This window comes from Stigmatopora argus, chromosome 11 (genome assembly GCF_051989625.1).
Source record: "Stigmatopora argus isolate UIUO_Sarg chromosome 11, RoL_Sarg_1.0, whole genome shotgun sequence".
NCBI lineage: Eukaryota > Metazoa > Chordata > Actinopteri > Syngnathiformes > Syngnathidae > Stigmatopora > Stigmatopora argus.
This window is the reverse complement of record NC_135397.1, coordinates 9,403,423-9,428,935: the sequence shown is the minus strand read 5'-3', so window position 1 is coordinate 9,428,935 and position 25,513 is coordinate 9,403,423. Positions and strand designations below refer to the sequence as shown.

Sequence of the window (25,513 nt, the reverse complement as noted above, 5' to 3'; positions counted from 1 at the left end):
ACAGGAGTCATTAAAGTGAAAGTGACTATTTTTGGTCATTAAAAATAACGTTCCCAGTAGCAATTATTATTGCTATATTCTTTTATTTTGATTATAGTACATAATAAATGTCTGTCCGATTAATTGTATATAAGTATAAATCATTAAATGACCCAATGAGATTAAATATTAAATAACTTCTGCATTCAATGGTGAAATTCAACATTTCCCCTCACTCGTTTAGCGTAGTTGTTTGAAACATTTTAATTCGTTTTGATGCGATAGCTGTGCTTTCGAAAACTACAACTCCCAAGAACCTTTGCTGCATCATCCATGCGCCGCAGTCAATCAGCTGTTGAGGCAACTGCTGACTCTCTCGGAACAAGGGTTGCTTGTCATTTCTAAACCTAGACGAAGCAAACAGAAATATATTTATCCACCGAGTCCCAAAAGGGTGAACGATAAAGGTAACTTGGCGACGGACTGACAATATCGCTGTGGTGTTTGTTGCTTTTGTTGGGGGATACACACATTTGGATTAAATGGGGATTTTTTAGGGGAAGGCAGGTTCATTTTGAAATGGATCGCATGTCTTTATTAGAGGGAAAATGTATTTTTTTAAATCGAATTGGGGAAATATGTTAACGAAGTAGACAGTTGGGCTATTCTGATGACCTTGGAAGCTGTTGGGGGAGAAAACCCGGATTAACTACCGGGGTGTGTTCAATGCAGGCTGTTGCTGCTGCTTGCTGGTGTTATTACATATTTTAAATGAGTTATAAATTTGTCTTATATTTAATTTCTTTATGCGCTAAACCAATGAACTTGCATGTGCAATTGGATGTTTTTCAATGCAACTATAATTTGTAATGATGTAAAAAAACAACATATTGCATATTTTAACATATACTTTTGACCACTTTCCTGATATTTATGCATTTATTCGGATGCCTTTAGCTTTGCCTTGTCCATGTTTTGATCCAAATAAATGCGAATATGGGAAATAGGCTCACGAGGGTCGTGTTATATATGAATTGGAATTCTTCCACTGAAATGCAAAGTGGTATGAATTTGACCTGTTAGTGGCTAAGCTGCTCTAATTATACATGGAATTACTTTGAAACCCACCCTTTATGCGTGGGTTTCATCTGTGTCACTGCGGACCTCAACCATTGCGCTATAGCACAAAAAAGCTTTACTAACAGAATGTGTTGGGCTATTTGTGTCCATATTAAGTGTGGAGAGAGAGTGTTCAGTCGGATGCTTGCGCATGAAAAATTCCACTTGCGTGACTCTGCAACATTTTGCATGGCCAAGTGTGTCAAATTCCCGGCATGATGGGTCAAGGTGCCTTTTCTCCCTATGGAAGGACAGCTGTATTTACTGACGTATGCAAATGAGCGCAAGGGAGGTCCTCTGCCCCACACAATTGAGTTTCACGTTGCAGTTTAGAGTTTCCTGTGGAGAAAACGCAACGTGGCGAAATCGACGCTACGCTCCGTGCAAATCCGCGTCTGAATTCCGACCATGTTGTCTTAGGGATGTAGGTTCGATGAAATGCGTGATTACTAAATGGACTTTGTACTGGCGTGTTCCTGATAACGTCAGATCGGTCAAATGTACTCTGTGCTCGACTTCAATACTATAACAAGGACGCGTTCAATGCATCTGTTTTGCAGCTCTTCCAAACCATGCAGGATGATTTACTGATGGACAAAAACACAGCCCCGGCTCACCATCAGCAAGATCCGACGCAAATAGACCCTCCTCCTTCCTCTTCCACCTCGACCCCCTCGTTGGAGCCGTCGTCCTCATCACCGGGGTCGGAGAGTCCGTCGACCGGGAGCAACAACGCGGACAAAGTGCCGATGGAGTCCCCGATTTTGCCAGGCTTGAATTTCCATCAACCAGCCCAGGAGATCGACGGTCCGATTCCCTCCCCGTCCTCCTCGTTTGGCAGCACCTGGTCCACGGGAAACACCAACGTGGTGGACGAGAGCTTTTTTCGGGGAATACCCTCCGTGAACGGGACGATGCTCTTTCAAAACTTCCCCCACCACCTCAACGCGGTTTTCGGGGGCAATTTCTCGCCGCAAATGCCGCTCGCCCCGCATTCTCAACAGCATCAACAAGCGGCGCAGCAGAGAAGATCCCCCCTCAGTCCCAACCCAGGCCCCTTCCCCCAGAGAAACGCTTATCAGACAATCATGAACGCCGCTAAGGGATCTTCTACATCCGTATCGTCACCCGCTTGGAATAATCATCAAAACGCCGGCTGGAGCACAGGCTCCAACCACCCTTGGAGCGCCGCGCAAGCAGGCAGAGACCCTCGCAGAGCGGTGGGCGTCGGTGTGGGGGTCGGTGTTGGAGTTCCTTCACCCGTGAGCCCAATTTCCCCCATGAAAAAACCTATTATTGCACCTCCAAAATATCAGAGAAATGGTCCCTTTAACCCTAAAGGCTGGAATGAGGACGTTGCCTTCAGGACTGACAGCAATATATTGCCTTTCCAGGTAAACACACTTATTTAATAGTCATGGTTAGTTTGGTGGTCAAAGTTTGTGCAGATTATGTGCAGTTCTAGGAATGTCACGTTTTATTCATGTTTTTTTCTTTGTCATTGCTAATAGTGCAGCACCAATATCATTTTTTGGCTCCTCCTACTAATTCCAACTTTATAGTAGTATAGCGATACTCTACCAGTGCCACATTTAAAAAATAAAATAAAACCATGTTTTTTTTTAAACACTAAATTACTGCACACTCACTTGACTGTAAATTAATGGCTATCATGTCTTGGTCAGACACTGATCGCCTACCATTGACAGTACTAGGCGTCCAATCCATTTGAAGTGGGAGCACTGGCAGCAAATTAATGCTCACTATTTAATACATAAACCTGTTTGAATGTCTCATAGTGACTGTTTACTAATAATGGTGTGGCTCAAGAGACCCCATATAGTTATCTGGGGTCTCTTGAGCCAGGTTTTGTTGTTTAGTTAAATAACAACATCGCTCATAATGAATAATGTTATGTTGAAGTTGTCTAAAATGGAAGGCAGTCACGTATACTTGGCTGGAAAAGTGTTTCTTTCTTTCACGGTGTTGCAAGGTTGGGGTTTTGACCAGATACATATTTATAAAATAATTAAAAAATTAAAAAGCATATTACCAAAATAATATTCAATCCAGTAAAAAAAAAGAAAAAAAAGGGCACGGAGGAGACCGAGGGTTCAATACCCGGTCGGTTCTAACCTTCCTGTGTGGAATTTGCATGTTCTCCCCGTGACTGCGTGGGTTTTCTCCAGGAAGTCTGATTTCCGCCCACATTCTTAAATCATGCTTGGTAGGCTAGTTGAACACTAAAATTGTCCCTAGGTGTGAATTTGAGTGTGAATGTTTGTTTGTTGGTCTCATTGACTAGCAACCAATTCAGGGTGTCCCCCACCTTCTACGACTGGGATAGGCTCCCGGCCCCCCGTGGCCCTTGTTAGGATACGTGGTGTGAAAAAATCATAAAAGACGTCTCATTCAATGCTTTGTACAGTACTTCTAGTACAGTTAAACACAATTGCTCTCTCACACCAATTAGTGTGACACAAAGAGAGTAAGTGAATCGGGTGAGGCCTGTCAGATGGCTAGAGAATGTCTGTCAGCTCAATAGCACTATTAAATGACAATCTACAACCCGTTCATACATGTATTGCATTGAGCAATGAGATTGTTTCACAGGCCCCCTACCTTGGCATTTCCAATTGCAAGTACACTACAATAGTGCATAGTCCTACTTGTGTTGTAATGATTTCATACTGTAAGTACAACTCATTACAGAATTAGACATTTACTCCCCTAAAGGAAATAGTGATGTCAGTGTTGGTCAAACCTTACCAGGCCGTAAACACAATTACGTCATAACTGTTAATGTGGAGTTGTATGTTTCTCAAAGGAGACACTTTTACATATTCTCACTAAATTATGACGAATGGCTAGTGCCAGTGTAAAGTAAAATGGCTTCTCCATTGCACCAAACGTATTGGCAAAAATGCACAATACATACACAGTATAAAAATGCATCTTATTTGTCATCCATCTTTTTTTAGGTACAGAATCAACATGTTACAATCAGAACTCTACTAACATTTCTCAGGCTCTACAATTTTGATTTCTATGGTCTTAATAGAATTCATTATCAGCACGTATATATATCTCCAGTCACCTTCACCTACTAACAATGACTAAGTATTTTCTTAGAGGACCTTTGGGTGCCTCACTGATGTCATCTGTGCTAGTGTTCACACCTATCTGCTTAACAATTAAAGCCATAATTGGAGAGGAGTTATCACGAAGACGCAAGGTCAGGGTGCCAAATGTCAACTGGTTTGTTTACTGTCGTGACACTTGGGCTAGTTGCTGAGTCAAGCAGCAGGCGTATCCACAGCCGCTATACAATGTCACATGGAAAGCACATGACAGGTGTGCCAGTTCTGGTCTACAGTTTCCTGATTGCACCAAGAACGAAGACTTGAGCATTTTTCTTGTACATAGACTCTCTGGTCAAGAATTCGAAAGTGCTCACCGCAGACACACGAAATAGATAGTCATATTATTGGTTGTCTCATCAGGTCAAATCAAGATTAAATACTCTGTCTTTGTGAGCATAAAAGGTTGATCGTCCAACTCAAGGTGTCAGTAAATCAGCCACGAAGGTTTTTATTTTATTTTATTTTTTATCAAATGCTGCAGGTGAATTCTTCCATCCCTTGTGCTCGGATGTGTAGTCTTTTGTGTTGGACGACTGTTTGCTGAGGCTGAAACGTGGGGAATGTGTGGAATTCTTCTTAGCGTATCAGTGTGATGCTTAAGTCCCAAAGTCACATGAACATTTCTCGAGATACTTTGATACAAAGAGATCTCGGTTGGTATTTGTAGTCGTTATCACTTCAGACCTCATCTCAGCTTCAAACAAACAGTCAAATGCTGTCAGGTGGTCATGCAAAATAGGAGCATTGAACACTTGGAGGGCCTAACTGACATCATTTGCATCAACAATGAAAACTTGGTGTGACTTGTTTTCCAGGAACTTATTGAGCATTCATTTTTATCCTTTCATTCAGCTGTTTATTTAAACTTACTAAATGCCCTTCACAAGTCTATTTAGAGTTATAGAATTGTGTTACCAGATGACATTTAGTTAAAAAACGCACAGTAATTGCAGAGGCAGCGTGAAAAGGGCATCAATCACTGTACCCTTCATTCTAACCTTTAGGGTCCATATGTTGAATTAATTATAAACTATGTGTGGAAGAGAGTATTATCTGTTTAGGTTATTGGACCAGATTGACCTGCCCCCCTGCTCTGAGCATCCACACTGATCACTGAGGAGGGCAGAGCAAGGAAACCAAAAGCTCAGCGTTTTAAGTATTTAGCATTTGTACCAAGTGAGCAGATTTTTATCTGTATGGTGCTGTCAGATCCAGAGTGCGGGTGAATAACGCTTTTGAATGCTCAGCCGAATGCATAACAATGGTGTTGGTGTGCAAACAATGCCGCTTTGGCTCGCGCTGCCAAGCCTGGAGCGAGACACTCTCAGGCCTCACCTTTGGCACATATGTCACTCTCATGCATTCATTCACAGACAGTAGGCGTTTGATCAGCTGTGACCGCATGCTTTGACCTTCAGCCATTCCACATAAAATAGTTTGTTGTTCTGGTTTGTGAGGGGTCAGCGTGCTGCACCAGATCAGAAAATTCATCTGCGGAAGTTTTGTTTTGCAGCGCACGATTACTAGTTATCTGTGCTAAAGACAAAAACAAATCCAAGTGTGACCATGACAACTGCACCAACCTCAGGTTGATGGAAGCCCTTAAAACCTTCTCTGATGCTCAAATCAGTCTGATTGACTCAGAACGGTTTCTTTTTATTAGGAGAGTGTCAGGGACAATGAAGGGAAATATCCACAAGACTGTGGTGAGGCCAGCCTTGTGGTGTGTCATAGAGACAGTTTACTCTGAGGAAAACACAAAAGGGAGAGCCAGAAGTAGCAAATATGAAGATGCTTAAGCTCTCCATAGGAGTGACCGGACAATAGGATTAGAATTGAGACAATAAGAGGTATAGTGAACGTTAGACATTATGCAGACAACATCAGAGAGACCAGACTTTGATGGTTTGGATAATAAGGATTAGGACTATATCGGTCGTAGAATTATGAGGGTGGAACTGCCAGGGAAGAAGGCGAGTGGAAGTGAAAGTGACAATGCATATATCATAGTACTTTCCAATATTGTGTTGTATTCAAGCTTGTGTTTATTTTGTAATATAAAATGAGACACATACTATAGGTTCTGACCCATGTTCTCCTTTTTCTTGTTTTTGCAGGACCGGAATCGACCTTTTGATGCATTTAGCTTGCACTCTTTGGAGAATTCTTTGATGGATATGATAAGGACTGACCATGACAAAGGTAAAGCAAACTCTACAATTACCCATAACTATCATTAATGTTATATGCAAGGATCATTCTACAGAATTAAAAATATTCATTTTAATGAACCAATGAAAAATGCATTCAGTATTTGTTGACTATATTTTTTGGCACCTGATGTCTGAAATGCATCTCAACAGTCCATTTTCCCTGAAAGAGGTTATCAACAACACCACCATCTGCTTCCTCTTCCTTACAACAATTAGCACCAGAAGTAGGGTACATTCTCATGGCTGTGCATCCCGTGTTACATGTTTACCATTGTGGTTGTCATGTAGAGAGGCATATGGCTGCTGCAAGCTCCCCCACCAACCACAGGGCAGCTCCACCCTGTTTGTACAGCACTCCAAAGTCTTCATCTATGCTGTGGACTCCAAAAGGCTCTTAAATTCTTTACATCCCACCATAGAAAAAACATGTTGAAGACAGGGGGCATTAATATTTACTTATTGACTGTCATTAGTGATTATGTTTCACTGCCATTGTCGGCGCTAGATGTTCAATTCAATTTGACTGGGAGAGGGATTAAAATACATGAGATGTCTATCTCCACCAATGGGAGCCCATAAGTTCATTAGACCTTGTTGTGGACTCTAAACCAAGTTATTTAAGAGTTTTCTGAAAATGACAATCCCTTTTAAAAAAAATTGATTTAGTATTAAGCTATTTTCGGGGTATACCTGTGAAACATATTGTTATCTTTGTCCATGTCGTGCTTTAATATGGAAGTTAGTAGTAGGCGTACATCATCACATTAAGAGGGAGAGCAAACACGGTCACTGTTTGGCTTTCTACTTTGTTGACAAGAGCGTTGGTCTAGTGATATGAATTGACACAAGGTCTTTCGGGAGCAAAACAAGCCTTCCAGGCACACACTGGAAGTCAAATGAGCCTGTTTTCACAATGTCAAACAGGGATTGTTGCAATATTCTTATGCCTTGCTGCGCCATTTTGGGTAAGTGTTAGTGGACTTGGTCAGATTAACTTTGCTATGTCTGTCGCCACTCTGTATAGAAGGTAATGGGAAGAACAACGGCTTGAGGAGGACACTGCTCTTGGTTTTGAGAGGGAGCGTTTAAATAAAGTTTAGGTGAAAATTCATTATCAGCTTTCCCTAACATGTTGGACTTCACCTCATAACATTTCAGGACTTTACGCCGAGGTGATCACAACAGAGAAGCAAAGGCCCTGTACTTTAAGCATACTGCATAAAGATAAGATAAACCCAACAGTGTGACATGGGTGTATTCCATCATATTTTCATAATTTTCTGCAGCCCGTGGACAGTGGGTTGTAGTTGGCCCGTGAGCCGTCATTTGGACACTCCGGATCTAAATTGTGTGCAGCTATGAGGAAACAGTTGTTTGTATAGGTGGCATATTTTCACGAGTAGTTTTTCTTGTATGAATGAAAAAGAAAAACAATGACAACGCCTCACGTAGAGCATTGACAGATGGAGCTGTCTTTGTCACCATATCAGAATGCAGGGTCTGTTGATTTCCCAGTCATTTGGTTCCCTTTGTTTACACTCATTTCCATGTGAAAACATATATTTTCTAATATTAACAGGTTGTCCCTATGCTACATGTTCAATCCAGTTTTTTTTTCTTTTCTCGGAAGGACGTATGGGCATTAACTTCCATCATCCTGGAGCTGAACACATAATGCCTCTGAACAGTAAGTAGCATTTGATTGTGATGTCATCCTGTATTTCTCCTGTTTTCCTGCACAAATCGTGAATTTAAAGGCGATAATGCATCTATTTGTGTTAGGAAGGTGACATTAGTACACATTCTTTGGTATGGATGGGGCAGAATGATAATGACTGTTGAAAGGTAAAAGTAGAATTGTTACTTCAATGTCACAATGGGAATCGAATGTTGATCCATTCTCATTTTAAACACTCCTTATCCTGGTCAGGGTTTTGGAGTGCTGGAGCCATCCATTGTGGAAAGTCTTACCAAATCAGAGTGTAGAGTACCAAATTGAACCACACCACTTGGTGGAAACATAACTGAAGTAAACCCACACTGATCCATGTCCCTAAAAAGTGGTGCACCTGCCTCCCCTTGGGCCTGGCTTCCCTGACACCATAAACCAAGGATGAACCCCTGAGCACAGTTGACCTGTGAAAAGCATTACTATAAATAGCTCTACATGTAAAACTAGAATATCCTAGTACTAGTCCGCCAGTGGGCAGATTACCAACCAGATGAAGAAATTGGGTTTTCATTTCATATACTCTATGCATTCAACGCGTTATGTTTTTGGTAATGGACACTCTCTTCAGACAGACTTTCTGAATAAACTATCAGCCTGAGATGTAGATGATAGCATGGTTCACTTGACCGAGAACTAATCCTGTCCCTGCCCATTCAATGATGTCATCTCAAAAATATTGTAAATTTAAGCACGCCAACCTCTTTACGTCCATAGAAATCAGCCATTAGAGCCCTCCGCCCAAACAGGACAGACTGAGATGTAACCCAGTTCCAACCCATTACTTATCTCCTAGCTGCTAGGACCTAGCTCACAACCCTGTGCTGTGGTATCTGTATGTTTCCCTGGTTGCTAGGTGACTTTGTTACGGCAGAGGCTTGAGGGAGAAGTGGACAATACTACAGACAGCCTATACTGAATTGAAGGGTTCAAGAGTCAGATCTAGTTTTAATGAAAATATGAAGAGGAGTCTCTGGGACAATACACTATTCCCTTAGAATAATCCCACCAATGCCCCCCTTGTAATGTCTTTTAAAGGCCAATACTTGTCTTGGAGTTACAGAGCCAAAGAAAACTCTCTTGCTGGTAATATTTACTGAGATACTCTAGATTGAGACTGTTTTTGGATGCAAACAAGACAAGGAGAATTACAAATAATCCCATGAGGAAAATTCTACAACTACCAGCAATATCATAAATTATTGTTAGCTCACTAGCACTTTTGAAGTGATCAAGTGTTTCCTGTTTCTGTTTCTTTCTATTAAATTGGAACAAAAACAAAAAAACTACTTTAGAACCAATTACAGGAAAGTCAGATGATCTGAATCAATAATATGGGGGACAACATTTGAACCATGGCAGAAATTAGAATATGATGCTCTTATTCGGTAGAAAAAAATAGTTCTAGTATTGTTGAGCTGATAGGTTTTTTTCTGGCAGGTGGTTGGGAGATTTATTCTGCAGTTCCCGATAGTACCTACTTGTTAAAATTAACAGTTGTAGCTTTGACTTTCCATTGATTAAACAAGAGGCTTGAGGGGCATTCTGTCCTTTTCCATTCTGCGTGCAGTTTTCTCTCTTTCCATCCTCTCCATGCCCTGCGGAAAGTTTCCACTCTCTCAGAGTCTTCCACTCCTGACCAGAGAACAAATTGTAATATTTTACCAAGTTCATGATAATGACTAACCGGCCTGCCCTTAAGTCGTGTGTACTTTGTTTTATTGTCGCATTTGGGAATGAACACGGAAGATTAGCATGAACATCACCATTTGTGGTTCATTAAACTTTGATAAAAATGTCCGGTAATGCGTTACACTACTAAATGGAGAAGCCACTTTCATGATTTAACCTCACCTACCAGTCTGTTGACAAGACAGGTTTTTCTACCAGCTGTATAATAATCCTCCCTCTGTTGAACAAGCTTAGGTGTAGCCATCTGTGTTTTCCCGTCTCCTTAGGGATACTGGTGTTATCACTACAAAATATCTTTGAATCTCTTCCCTACCTCATGCCTTGAACCCCATGTCTCTCTTCTGTCTTTCTCTTTGCCCACTTTGCTGACAACTAGCCCGGAGCTTTGGCCGCAGAAGAGGTAATATTTAACTCTCCCGTTGGGCACCTGCCTGCTTTTCTTACTACTCTATATCTCTCGTGAAATGAGGGGTGCTTCATATATGCTGAGATGAATTAAAACATCTAATTAAAGTCAAAGCCGTTCAATTGAAACAGACTAAGAAACCTGTCTTTTCATTTTACAGAAATGTGGTTTAGTTGCAGATCTAGCTAGTCTATCTTAGAAATAGGCACCAGCTTTTTGCATTATTGTTCTATTAATGTGCCTCCTTTTTTGGAAATTCATCTGCAAGCTAAAATGTGGAGGGCGCTATGGTACGTTTTGAAAATTAAGCCAGCAGCATCCGCAAGGAGAACCTAGTACGTGGATTCAATTAAATTTCCAGGTATACTGTAATAGTCTAACTTTGATGCATTTTCCTTCCTCTCCTATCATCTTTTATACTATTTTGCGTATAATGTCCATCTAAATATGATCCTTATAGCTTGTTCCTCTAGAGAATTGATGTATACAGGTATGTTGTGATCTACTTCACATCTATGTCTATTTCTATATGTATCTCTATTAGCTACTACAGCATATGATAGCTACAACTGCCACTTAATGAGCCTTAGACAATACCAATAGCTTTATGAAGGCTTATAGGCCATATTCAAAGACAATGTATTCTTATCATGAATGATTGGGAATTTTACTAAATTTGCACTGACCCTACTATATATGCAACAATATAACTAAATGTGATTCAGTGATGATGATTTTAAAATTCAAGATCCAGTGTTTTCAATAACCTGCATTATTTACCTTTGAAAGGATCTGTGCCATTCACATATTTCTGTTTATGCATACATCTCTGTTTATACATATTTCATGTCTCTCAACTCCCATCTGTCCTTCTGTTGTCTTCCTTACCTTTCCCCTGTTCCTACTCTAGGTCGTTCCTACCTTTTTCCCTTTGAAGATGGTTTCCTTGATGATGGCCACAGTGACCTTTCCTTGACCCCAGGTTTGAACTCTCCAACCCATTGTCAGAACGGTGAAAGGATTGAGCGATACTCTCGTAAGGTCTTTGTGGGAGGCTTACCCCCGGATATAGATGAAGGTAAATTCTTTATCTTTGGATATTTTTCCAATTCTTGTATCAATGTTACCCTGATTGTTGTGTTAAGAACAAACTAAGTTGCAACAAAAACCCCATAATCATTTTAAAAATGCATGGTTATACAGTGATGTCAAAATGCTAAGAAATGGAATCCTTCTACTACAGCGTAGTACTACTATTTCTAAAAGAATGAGTACGTCTACTGTACCTCATGACTACTATTATACCCAAAGTATTTTGAAAAAGGAAAAAAAAATTGAACTCCTAATACTGCTTGTCATTGTGTGATGCTCCTTAAAACCATTGTAATGCACATTACACATGAATGATGCAAACATGTCTCCTACTGCCATCTTTATTATTTTTACAGACGAAATCACCAACAGTTTCCGTCGCTATGGACACCTGGTTGTAGATTGGCCCCACAAAGCTGAGAGCAAATCCTACTTCCCACCGAAAGGTAACATTAATTCTCCAAACAAAAGCAGGATTTCCCCAATAGACATCAAAGAGTACACTCATAAATATCACCTTAGGTGTTTTCTCACAATCATAGTGAGTCTACAGCGTTCATGTTACTCAGCAATCAGAGCACATGCTGCTGCTGTTGATCTTTATTAGCAATTTTAATGAGATTTTACTCATATGTCTGTACTGCATATTGTAATGCTTACCTGAGGCAGGTCAATGTTATCTTTTTTTTGGGGGGGGGGGGGGGTGGGGGGGGGGGGGGAAATAAGACTAGCAGAAAAGCAAAAAACTCTTTATGCCCTCTGACCCACCAGGAGCTAGGGACGCTATTAAGATATCCTCAAAATAACTGGCATTCCACATACATGTGCTAATACACTACATCTGGAGGACCTCTCTCCCACACTCATTTCTCAATATTATTGTTTTTCTGAATCGGGAGGACTCTTTGGGAGTAGGCTTGACTACTACCGCCACACCCAGCAGAAAAAGTATGACAAGCTGGGGGAGACTACCATTCTATATGGGTGGAGACAGTGATATGTTATGTATCTTAAATTAAATGAAAAAAATATATACCTTTTAATACCCCTGCAGAAACCTTTTTCAGTCACATGACCCACTTAAATTGGCAGGAGACATGAACAGAGAATTTAACACTCCAACATTGTATGGAGTTTTTTTGCATCCTTCATTAAATGGGTTTTAGTTGAAGAGGTGGCATATATTAACAGAGTTACATTAAATAAATGCTTTTATTCTGTGGATGCTTTGTATGGAACAATCAAATGCTTGCCCTGGCAACCACAATGAAGTCTGGTCACCTTGGTGATGTCAGGGACATCCGCTCGATGTCATCTAACACCGCCATCACGGTTAATGTTGCAAATGTTAAGGAGCTATTTTGGTCTGTGACTGAGAGTGATGAAGAAGGCAAAGCTGCCGAAGCGGTACCAAAGTGGAAACTACTACCCCTGTGTAAAATAGCATCATATGTGTTAAAATTGCACTTGTTTTCAAGCAGCAATTAGAATACAACAAAATATGGAGAAGGAGACAAGGTGGTTGCGCAAATTTGAATATGGCCATCTGCACAGTCTAATCCAATACAAGGTCTAGACCCAAATGCTTATGCAAAACTATAACGACACATTTTGATTAACATCATTTGACACATTTTACCATTTTACACTACAGGGTCGTCTATTTGTATTCAATCCTCAGTAATAGATAGATTTAACAGTAATTTGCAGGCAGAAAGGCATGATAAATGTTGGCCCATTTTCCATTCATTTTGTAGTTACTCTCTATCATATGTTTCCCGAGTTCAACTGTTCTTTCCTGTTTTGTCAAAGTGCTGTTCCTTACTGTATTTCAGGAAGGTTATTGTTTGCGCAACAATAAGACAAGGGATTGTAAACAATAATCTGTAGGGTGGAAAATGATGCTGTGGCCACTTCCCCCGTCTCTCTTGTCATATAAATCTAGAGCACAAGCCACTGCGGAAAAAAAGTTATTCTTTTATCGTAAAACATCTAAAACGAGAATGTTATGTATTAGAATTGTATACTAACGTTCGTACCGTGAACATGAGTTGGACTTTCATTTTAGCATTTACCCTGCACGTTCTGCTCTCTTTCACTAGCAATTAAAGGATTTTGGATCCTCAATTTTCATGACACCATACTTGTGCTTTCTCTACCTTTTCTCACTCACCCACTTCCCTCCAGTGACTCACTCCTCTACCCTCCATTGGCTCCCTTCCCCAGGGTCTCACAGAAGGCTTTGTTTTCTATTTTGGATGGAAGTTTGTGAGCTCCTAGCAAGCTTGGCCATTTCATTCCATGCTTTGTTTGTTATTTTTTTGTTTTTGTTTTCTTTTTTGTTTTTATAATGGAGCAAAATGGGATTGCTAAAATGGGATTTCCACCAACTTCCCATACAATCCCCAGCAAAGGAGCGAATGCTCTTTCACTGGCACCTTTCCAGTTCAAATGGATTGGACGTCTTCTAGTGATAAACATATTTCCTCGCCTAGTTTTACCTGTTAATCAGAAAACTTTCATTTTTTAAATCTGCTTACCTTTTAACAGGTTATGCCTTCCTACTGTTTCAAGAAGAGGCTTCTGTTCAGGCCTTGATTGATGCATGCATTGAGGAAGATGCCAAGCTCTACTTGTGTGTGTCCAGTCCCACCATCAAAGACAAACCGGTAATTAGAGTCCTAAAGTGCAGTTTATAATGTTAATAAATAAGATAAGCATCAATTGCAGGCCTTGACAGCTTAGCTACTAAAGTAAAAACATTTTGAGGCCATGTTTAATCAGACCATGCTTAAATGAATGCTGTTCCTGCCTCCCCATCTAAAAAATATGTCCAATGTAATTTTCCAGAGGTCAGCATTCATGTTTTTTTTCCCTTTCTAAATGTTACTAATCTGGGTTAAATTGGAATTGTTGTCATCAATGCACCTTATTTTCTTTCCTCACAGGTCCAAATCCGTCCTTGGAACCTGAGTGATAGTGACTTTGTCATGGATGGCTCCCAGCCTTTGGACCCCCGAAAGACCATCTTTGTGGGGGGAGTACCCCGGCCTCTCCGTGCAGGTAGTTGCTATAACTAATGATATATTATTTCATCCCAAATCTTAACCTGAATGACTGATCAATCATCTTTGTCTCGCGATCCAGTGGAGCTGGCAATGATCATGGATCGTCTTTACGGAGGTGTTTGCTACGCTGGCATCGACACCGACCCGGAGCTCAAATACCCGAAAGGGGCTGGCCGCGTTGCCTTTTCCAATCAACAGAGCTACATCGCAGCTATCAGTGCCCGCTTTGTTCAGTTGCAGCACAATGACATTGACAAAAGGGTGCGTAAGTTCACGTTCTCAGTCTCCTTCCTTTCCAAAGAAGCGTTTTTGACCACAGCCGAGGTTTGCGCCGTCAATCCAAGGACACGACGCTCTGCCGCACATCACAACATTCATTATGGTGAATGGTGAACGTCTCATCTTGCAAGATTGAAAGCCTCACTTCAGCTCTCTCATGACTGTGGCATGTTTTACAGTTTCAGCCATACAGGACTGGTTCAATTATAGTTCTTCCTATATATTCTAGCTTAGGCTTCTCATGCTTGACTGATGTTTGCTTATTTCAGCAACACCAACCGAACGAATAGACTTTTTGACTGTGATCCAGTGCGGTTGCTTGTCAGAAAGAAACGGGTCTCTTTGGGATGAAACTTTTAATTGTCCCCACCTTTTCTGCATGAAGAATAGAGCTAAAGCACACTACTTGAGGGGTTTGACTAACCCTTAATTCCCCCTTAGTTTTGATTCTATGGTATACAGTGATATTTTGGATAATTCTATGCTTCAACCTTAGTGGGGACATTTTTGGAAAGGCCCTTTGCTTTTCCAGCCAGACTGTGTAATGTTGATTAAGGTTCATCTCCTTACTAGTGGCTTCGGTTACACTCACCCAACGAAAGGCTGCCATAGATAGGACCAGAAACACAAATAGCAAAAAAAAACCTGTCACACACAAAAGAAATTCTCACAATCAACTCAAAAACTTGCATAATAAAACCTCCTATTACATTCACTCTCTGATGGTTCTGTTTTTCCCATCAGGTGGAGGTGAAGCCATATGTGCTGGACGATCAGATGTGCGACGAATGCCAGGGGGCACGCTGCGGGGGGAAGTTCGCTCCCTTCTTCTGTGCCAACGTCACGTGTCTCCAGTACTACTGCGAGTACTGTTGGGCCAGCATTCACTCGCGAGCAGGCCGAGAGTTTCACAAGCCCCTGGTGAAGGAGGGGGGCGACCGCCCTCGACACGTGTCCTTCCGCTGGAGCTGAGTAGTGTGGCTGCTTGAACATCCTGTACCCAGATCCGTACAAATTCTCTCTCTCTATATATATACATATAAATCCCACTAACATGACAAATAATACCGCACAAAGCATCTAATCTTTACACCTTCTGGCCCAAATCTTTGTGTTCCCCTCTAATGAAGCATTGTGAGAATGAAAGCTAAGAATTTGCACTTTGGCAGAACACTATCAAACATAGAAGTTGAAACCTCCGAAACTTGACCACTCTTGGATCAGTCTTCTTTTAACTGAGTTAGTAAAGAGAGGTGGGACCTGACAAAAGTCTTTTAGTTTTGTGCCTAGCCATAAATGTAATGTCTATGGAATATATTTATTTACTGTAAAAAGACACTCTAAATTGCCCCTAGGTATGAGTGTGAGCGTGAATGATTGCCCGTCTCCTCATGCCCTGCGATCGGTTGGCCACCAATTCAGGGTGTTCCCCACCTCATGCCAGAAGTCCAGTGAGATAGGCTCCAGCACCCCCCACAAACCTTGTGAGGAAAACTGGTTCAGAAAATGAATGAATGAATGTAAAAAGAGCATGCACTTACTGTACTTTAAAAAAAAGACATCGTATACATACAATCAATTTATTTACCATATATTTTGAACTATAAGGCACGCCTGACTATAATCCACATCCACCATACTTTAAAAGAAAACGTTTTTCTTTATTTACATGCCGCATAGTACCATTAAGACGTCCCTCAAAAAGTCCAAATTGTACTGTAGTATGGGCTATTTACACCAAAAGACATGTAGCACATCAGCCAGTTAAAATCCCTAAATTAGACGCATGGGGCTATAAACTGTTGGGTTCAAACCGAAGGAAAAACGTAGTGCCTTATAATCCGAAAACAACACTACACACACAAAAACACACATCCAGACCATATTTTTCGGAGTATAAGTCATAGCTGAATATACTAAGTTGCACTGGAGTAAAAGTCTCATCAAATATGATACATTATAGTAATAATAATATAGTAATAAAGAAAGAGCACACATCTGTTAATGGAACATATTGACCTTTGACTTCTTTTACTCCAAAATGTAATCTTCTCTTCTATTTCATATTACAAACATCTTGCAAATTTGATAATAATCCTTTGCCAACTCACCAAAAGCGAGCTCGGCCTAAAGCGCCCTTCTGTGTCGCAAAAAAAAAAGAGTACGTATATCAATTGCAGGCCCAGGCTAACTATGAACTAAGGTGTGTTTTATAATCCAGAAAATACGACACCTATTTCCACGTGCGTGTATATATTAAGAAACATTGTATAATCTAAACGCCGTAAACCGCCGAAATTATGAAAAAACCACAATGTATCCGATTGCTCTCTAATTTTTGTATACCCCATACATGCACCAGATTAGTTTGCGGTTAATTTCTAGATCCTTATCTTTTGATAACGTTATTTTTTTTAAAGAATTCTATAACTATAATGCTGCAATGGCTTTGCTGCTAAATTGATGGTATGCCCACGTACGATAAGTGCATACCTCACGTGTAAAAAGATCTAGAGGGGCACTCTCAACACAAAGATTGCCGCCATTGAAGTGCACGTTTAATTAGTTCGCTGCTTGCGATCGACTTTTTAATTCTGCCCATGTTTGCACAACACGTTACAAATTCATCCAGGGGCAGTGAATATACAAGGCGGGTAGTGCTTCTTCTAGGTATCACAAATCCAATTTGGTGCAAAATAACCATGGCAAAAGCGTCTCTGTTAGGTGAAGTACTTTTTTGTAGTGATTGTTGTTATCATTGTGTAATTTTTATACCGTATCTCGTAAGGTCAGAGTATGCCTAGAGCTGTGATTCGCTTTAGCTGTCTGTGTCCGACATAGTGATGTTCCACAAGACTTAAAAGGCTATCGTACACGTGTATTTGTGCGCTAGTACACCCTTTCACACACTAAATTATTGTTATCCTTGAATTGTGAACTACAATAATTTCAAGTGACTTTTGTAATTGCAACAATTTACTGAAAATCCACCATTGCTGTATTTTGTGGTTCAAAATAATTATTTTATTAAAAAAATAACAAATCTGGCACGTCAACAAAAATGATAATGCCCTTAATGACTTTTTAGGTTTGTTATTACACATCTAATCGCTGTATTTCCAATGTACGCATACTGAGTTAGAGGGAAGATAACTTTAAATGAAAAGAAAAACAAGTGATGGATGACTTGTAAATGTCCAGAAGTCAACCAAAGAGCTTGTGCCGGATGACAAGCGGCCTAACACGAAGAGCTGAGTGTGTAGAATGTGCCTGTGGATGGGATGGGATGGGAGTGGAGTTTGAAAAGGGCACAAGTTCACTACACATTTATTATAAATAAAAGCAGATTAGGGGTGAACTTTATATGCCCATTTATTCTGTCCTGCAAAGCTTGAAGTAACTGACCTGCTACCAATCTATTTGTTTGTGTTTTGTGTTTAAGAAAAAGAATCTAATGATGGCAAATGACACTGGTTTGTAGCAGTCTTGTGGACAATCTTTAAAGGATTTTTGCAAGGTCATGCATGTGGTCACTTTTTCATTTTGCTGGGGGTTGATTGTGCCATGCCCTGAATCGCATCTCCTGTTTTAGTCACAAACTGTTTTTTGTTGTTTGCATTTATATTTTTTTAATTGTTTTTGTTGATGTGATGTCCAGAAAAATAAACCGGAACTGTTTTAATACCAATGGAAGGTAGACTAAAAGAAACTAACTTGATACGGAAATAATATGTATCCCTATGAAAGTGAGTTTGGGAGGTTTTTGTGACATATCTTTGCTACCCGAGCTGATTTTCTGTTTCTTCTTTCTCTGTGGGATAGTTGATTGTTATGCACTACTCTTAATCTACTTTTTTTAATTTTATTTTTTAAAGATGGAAAAAAGAGAAGGTGAAGCTTGCTTCTTGACTGACAATATCTTTTACCTCAATTTTCTAAACATAATACATTTATTTTCTAAGTTTATTCAGATATATAAAAATATATTAATTTAATCAAGAGAAATTATTTAACCTTTTTCTTGTTATTTGATTGATTTTTAAGAATTTATTTTTTTGAAAAGATAAAGAAGAAGTTGGCCCTATTTTAACTAATATATTGTTGCATAGTTTGTGTGAGTTTTGCTTATTTTATTGCAGGCGCATCGGAAAAAAAGATTTATTTTGTTTGAATTTTTTCACAACGTTTTGTATCTTTATAATCATTTGTATACTGTTTTTTTTTCTTTATAAAGCAGTGTACCTGAATTGTTCGCTTTTCAGTTGGTCTTTTTCCAAGATTAAATGGAGATAGGAAAAGAATTTTTTTTCTAAACATAACGCAGACACAAGTTGGCCAATACCCCCCAAGGTGCATCAAAACTGGTGGCCTTTATCTCATGCAACACTTGAATCACTTGAATTTGTCCCCCTTTTCCCTTGTCAAGCTAAGGACGTCTATGTTGTCATGTGCAATACTGTTTGTACCATTTGTTTAAAAAAAAAGACAAAAATCTGAAAAAAAGGCATAAATCTTTACCGCAGAATTATTTTCATTGTGATTCGCAAGAATAATTTTTTACTGTGTATTTACCGACTCTACCTGCTAGAACCTTCCAGTAGTATGTAGCCTTTGTACTGAGAAAGTTTAGATTATTTTCATTTTTCTTTCATATGACATCAACACTTTTTGTAAGAGGGGAAAATGACAAAATTATTCCCATATTTTTGTTTTGTATTTGCTGTCACTGATTTATTCTTCAACTGAGATTTACTTGGGGGAGACTTTCATATCTGGTCAATGTCATTCATAATATATTATTTTGTATTTTACTTGGAATTAATATTGTGATGCTGATTAAAAAAAACTTTGATATTTCACTTTTTGTTTTTGAATCTGGATGTTTTATTTTTAATAATAGTGATCATGTCACTTATTTATGGATTTTTAAAAATGCTTTTGCTTTGTCAATGTGAAAATTAATCTATTTAGTAGGCCTACATAAACAAATGATTGGGTTTTGATGGAAAAAAAAATATCTGTATCAAAATAGCAAAATGGGGATGAATAAACCGAATTGAGCATATGTGAGTTTTGTATTTTGTAGCAGCATGGCCGATTTAACAGAAGGCTCAAGCTGATTTGCTGTAATAAATAAAGTGCATCTCTTCCTTTTCTTGTAGTGTGCACGTGTGATCTTAAATAAAGCTCCAATACATATACAGAATTTATATAATCTGCGGAAGTACTTTCATATACACTCAGCAAGAATTCCCAAATGTAATGCTGCGGCATTTCTGTGTGCAGTCAAACAAACTTGTGGCCCTTTAAGGATGCGTGTTTATCGTGCCATTTGCTTTTCCAATTTAGTGGTTGGGAGACATTGACCTTGCGCTCTTGCAATTGTCAATGATCAAAAAAGTGCTTTTTAAATACAGACGCTCCCCTACTTACGAACGCAATTGGTTCCGAGCGATTGTTCATAAGTTGAATTTGTTTGTAAGTTGATTCAGTGCTATATTTTGTATTATAATTCATGTTTAAGGCTGATATAAGTATATTGAAGGTTTATATAAGTGCATTTGTATGTTTAAGGCTTGTATAAGTAACACGCATTGGTTTGAAAAAAAAACATTTAATAAAATGGAGAGAATATGTACAGTACTGTAGAGAGAGGGAGAGAGATTTATGTATTAGAAACTGAAACTTTCAGAAGTCACTGTGGTCCAGTGGCAAAGACAATGGGTCAGAACTTCAGGTGGACTCGAGTTCGATTCCACTCTTTGCAATTCTCAAATTGTTTATTGAGGTAATGAAAAGGATAGATATAACTTCCAATCACTTCAATCCAGAAGTCACTGTGGTCCAGTTGCAAAGACAAATGGTCAGAACTTCTGGTGGACTCAAGTTCAAATCAGGAGTGAGTTCAATTCCAGTCTTTGCAATTCTCAAATTGTTTATTGAGGTAATGAAAAGGATAGATATAACTTCCAATCACATCATTTTGGAAGTCACTGTGGTCCAGTGGCAAAGACAATGTGTCAGAGCTTCAGGTGGACTCAAGTTCAAATCAGGAATGAGTTCAATTCCACTCTTTGCAATTCTCAAATTGTTTATTTAGGTAATGAAAAGGATAGATATAACTTCCAATCACATTATTTCAGAAGTCACTGTGGTCCAGTGGCAAAGACAATGGGTCAGAACTTCAGGTGGACTCAAGTTCAAATCTGGAGTGAGTTCAAGTCCACTCTTTGCAAATCTCAAATTGTTTATTGAGGTAATGAAAAGGATAGATATAACTTCCAATCACTTCATTTCAGAAGTCACTGTGGTCCAGTGGTAAAGACAATGGGTCAGAACTTCAGGTGGACTCAAGTTCAAATCAGGAGTGAGTTCAATTCCACTATTAGCAATTCTCAAATTGTTTATTGAGGTAATGAAAAGGATAGATATAACTTCCAATCATATCATTTCAGAAGTCACTGTGGTCCAGTGGCAAAGACAATGGGTCAGAACTTCAGGTGGACTCAAGTTCAAATCAGGAGTGAGTTCAATTCCACTATTTGCAATTCTCAAATTGTTTATTGAGGTAATGAAAAGGATAGATATAACTTCCAATCATATCATTTCAGAAGTCACTGTGGTCCAGTGGCAAAGACAATGGGTCAGAACTTCAGGTGGACTCAAGTTCAAATCAGGAATGAGTTCAATTCCACTCTTTGCAAATCTCAAATTGTTTATTGAGGTAATGAAAAGGATAGATATAACTTCCAATCACTTCATTTCAGAAGTCACTGTGGTCCAGTGGTAAAGACAATGGGTCAGAACTTCAGGTGGACTCAAGTTCAAATCTGGAGTGAGTTCAAGTCCACTCTTTGCAAATCTCAAATTGTTTATTGAGGTAATGAAAAGGATAGATATAACTTCCAATCACTTCATTTCAGAAGTCACTGTGGTCCAGTGGTAAAGACAATGGGTCAGAACTTCAGGTGGACTCAAGTTCAAATCAGGAGTGAGTTCAATTCGACTATTTGCAATTCTCAAATTGTTTATTGAGGTAATGAAAAGGATAGATATAACTTCCAATCACATCATTTTGGAAGTCACTGTGGTCCAGTGGCAAAGACAATGTGTCAGAGCTTCAGGTGGACTCAAGTTCAAATCAGGAATGAGTTCAATTCCACTCTTTGCAATTCTCAAATTGTTTATTTAGGTAATGAAAAGGATAGATATAACTTCCAATCACATTATTTCAGAAGTCACTGTGGTCCAGTGGCAAAGACAATGGGTCAGAACTTCAGGTGGACTCAAGTTCAAATCTGGAGTGAGTTCAAGTCCACTCTTTGCAAATCTCAAATTGTTTATTGAGGTAATGAAAAGGATAGATATAACTTCCAATCACTTCATTTCAGAAGTCACTGTGGTCCAGTGGTAAAGACAATGGGTCAGAACTTCAGGTGGACTCAAGTTCAAATCAGGAGTGAGTTCAATTCCACTATTAGCAATTCTCAAATTGTTTATTGAGGTAATGAAAAGGATAGATATAACTTCCAATCATATCATTTCAGAAGTCACTGTGGTCCAGTGGCAAAGACAATGGGTCAGAACTTCAGGTGGACTCAAGTTCAAATCAGGAGTGAGTTCAACTCCACTATTTGCAATTCTCAAATTGTTTATTGAGGTAATGAAAAGGATAGATATAACTTCCAATCATATCATTTCAGAAGTCACTGTGGTCCAGTGGCAAAGACAATGGGTCAGAACTTCAGGTGGACTCAAGTTCAAATCAGGAATGAGTTCAATTCCACTCTTTGCAAATCTCAAATTGTTTATTGAGGTAATGAAAAGGATAGATATAACTTCCAATCACTTCATTTCAGAAGTCACTGTGGTCCAGTGGTAAAGACAATGGGTCAGAACTTCAGGTGGACTCAAGTTCAAATCTGGAGTGAGTTCAAGTCCACTCTTTGCAAATCTCAAATTGTTTATTGAGGTAATGAAAAGGATAGATATAACTTCCAATCACTTCATTTCAGAAGTCACTGTGGTCCAGTGGTAAAGACAATGGGTCAGAACTTCAGGTGGACTCAAGTTCAAATCAGGAGTGAGTTCAATTCCACTATTTGCAATTCTCAAATTGTTTATTGAGGTAATGAAAAGGATAGATATAACTTCCAATCATATTGTTTCAGAAGTCACTGTGGTCCAGTGGCAAAGACAATGGGTCACAACTTCAGGTGGACTCAAGTTCAAATCAGGAATGAGTTCAATTCCACTCTTTGCAATTCTCAAATTGTTTATTTAGGTAATGAAAAGGATAAATATAACTTCCAATCACATATAGGCGGGCCGCCTCGTGGTGTAGTGGGTAAGTCACCTGCCTGCGACGTGGGTGTCGAGGGTTCACGTCCCGGTGTCGCCAGTCAACGACTGTATGGTGTCGGCAGTCGGCCGAAGGCCGACTGTCGAACACCACCAGGAAACCCCCCTCCCAACTGTCTTCCGGTCAGCCGAAGGCTGACCGGAAATATTGTTTTGCTGAAAAAAATGACTAAGTCTTGATTTGAATGAAAAAAGGATTACCCATTTACTGAACTACTAGTGTAGTGATTAGTCAAATGAGAGCAGGATTCGAACCCCATCTCCCACATGGCAGTCAAATCCACTAACTTGAGGTCTGTCTGACCCATTGTCTTTGCCACTGGACCACAGTGACTTCTGAAATTAGATGATTGGAAGTTATATTTATCATTTTCATCACCTCAATAAACAATTTGAGATTTGCAAAGAGTGGACTTGAACTCACTCCAGATTTGAACCTGTGTCCAACTTCAATTTCAACCCATTGTTCTTGCCACTGGACCACAGTGACTTCTGAAATGAAATGATTGGAAGTTATATTTATCATTTTCATCACCTCAATAAACAATTTGAGATTTGCAAAGAGTGGACTTGAACTAACTCCAGATTTGAACTTGTGTCCAACTTCAATTTCAACCCATTGTCCTTGCCACTGGACCACAGTGTCTTCTGAAATGAGATGATTGGAAGTTATATTTATCCTTTTCATTACCTCAATAAACAATTTGAGAATTGCAAAGAGTGGAATCAAACTCACTTCTGATTTGACCTTGAGTCCACCTGAAGTTCTGACCCATTGTCTTTGCCACTGCACCACAGTAAAGTTGGAAGTTGTATTTATCCTTTTCATTACCTCAATAAACAATTTGAGAATTGCAAAGAGTGGAATTGAACTTACTCCTGATTCCCACCTCATGTTCTGACCCAATGATTTTGCCAGTGGACCACAGCAACAACTAGAAGGTGAAGAATCAGAAGTCAGATTTATTCTCCGACTCTCTTAGCCTTACCTGCTATGTCATTTTTTAAAGAAAAAAAGCCTTACTATACTATGTCGTTTTTTAAGAAAAGAAGCCTTACTATACAATATCGTTTTTTAAGAAAAAAAGGTTTCCTCTACTATGTCGTTTTTCAAGAAAAAAAGCCATGCTATACTATGTCGTTTTTTAGGAAAAAAAGCCTTACTATACTATGTCGTTTTTTAAAGGAAAAAAGCCATACTATACTATGTCGTTTTTTAGGGGGGAAAGCCTTCCTCTACTATGTCGTTTTTCAAGAAAAAAAGCCATGCTATACTATGTCGTTTTTTAGGGGGGGGGGGGGGGGGGAAGCCATACTATACTATGTCGTTTTTTAAGAAAAAAAGCCTTACTATACTATGTCGTTTTTTAAGAAAAAAAGCCATACTATACTATGTCGTTTTTTAAAGGAAAAAAGCCATACTATACTATGTCGTTTTTTAGGGGGAAAAGCCATACTATACTATGTCGTTTTTTAGGGAAAAAGCCTTCCTCTACTATGTCGTTTTTCAAGAAAAAAAGCCATGCTATACTATGTCGTTTTTTTAGGGGAAAAAAGCCATACTATACTATGTCGTTTTTTTAGGAAAAAAAGCCTTACTATACTATGTCGTTTTTTAAGAAAAAAAGCCTTACTATACATGGTCTTTTTTAAACAAAAAAGCCTTACTATACATGGTCATTTTTTAAGAAAAAAGCCTTACTATACATGGTCTTTTTTGTAAATAAAAAGCCTTACTATACTATGTCGTTTTTAAAGACAAAAAAGCCTTACTATACTGTGTCGTTTTTAAAGAAAATAAGCCTTACTATACTATGTCGTCTTTAAAGAAAAAACCCTATACTATGTTGTTTTTTTTAAAAAAAGCCTTACTATACTGTCGGTTTTTACGAAAAAAAGCCTTACAATACTATGTCATTTTTTTAAAGAAAAAAGCCTTACAATACTATGTCATTTTTTAAGAAAAAAAGCCTTACTATACAGACGCTCCCCTACTTACGAACATTCAACTTACGATACGTTACTATGTCGTCTTTTAAGAAAAACGCTTTACTGTACATGGTCGTTTTTTTTAAATAAAAAAGCCTTACTATACATGGTCATTTTTTAATAAAAACCCTTAATATACATGGTCATTTTTAAAGAAAAAAGCCTGACTATATATACATAGTATTTATTTTTTAAACTAATAAAAGCTTTACTTTACATAGACCACTTTCTTTTAAAGAAAAAGCCTTACGATGTCCAGCCATTCAAGTCATTTTGCATGCCAGCTTTACGTTTGTACCAAATCTCGGGGTATTCTTTGCTCAGTTATGAAGCACGTCTAATAAGATGAATAAATATTTGACATTATCGTCGACAAGGAAAAAGAGTGTCGCCAAGCTTTCGTCAAAACATATACTACTTCACAAAATGCTCATGCGCCATGG

The 25,513-nt window shown here is 39.0% G+C and overlaps 1 protein-coding gene across 3 annotated transcripts; it reads left to right on the top strand.

Annotated features, from left to right (window-relative positions):
* Positions 1 to 321: 321 nt before the first annotated feature.
* cpeb3 (cytoplasmic polyadenylation element binding protein 3) lies at positions 322 to 19,926 on the top strand. Of its 3 annotated transcripts, XM_077612435.1 has the most exons (11): positions 322 to 446; positions 1,659 to 2,492; positions 6,359 to 6,443; positions 8,085 to 8,141; positions 10,252 to 10,275; positions 11,192 to 11,359; positions 11,730 to 11,819; positions 13,924 to 14,042; positions 14,322 to 14,436; positions 14,521 to 14,702; positions 15,465 to 19,926. In XM_077612435.1, the coding sequence occupies exons 2-11, from the start codon at positions 1,671 to 1,673 to the stop codon at positions 15,690 to 15,692; spliced, it is 1,890 nt and encodes a 629-aa protein (XP_077468561.1). In that variant the 5' UTR covers positions 322 to 446; positions 1,659 to 1,670; the 3' UTR covers positions 15,693 to 19,926. The 3 variants fall into 3 exon arrangements, with proteins under 3 accessions (XP_077468561.1, XP_077468563.1, XP_077468562.1); XM_077612437.1 differs by lacking the exon at positions 10,252 to 10,275; XM_077612436.1 differs by lacking the exon at positions 322 to 446 and having other exon boundaries at positions 544 to 2,492.
* The last annotated feature ends 5,587 nt before the right edge of the window (positions 19,927 to 25,513 follow it).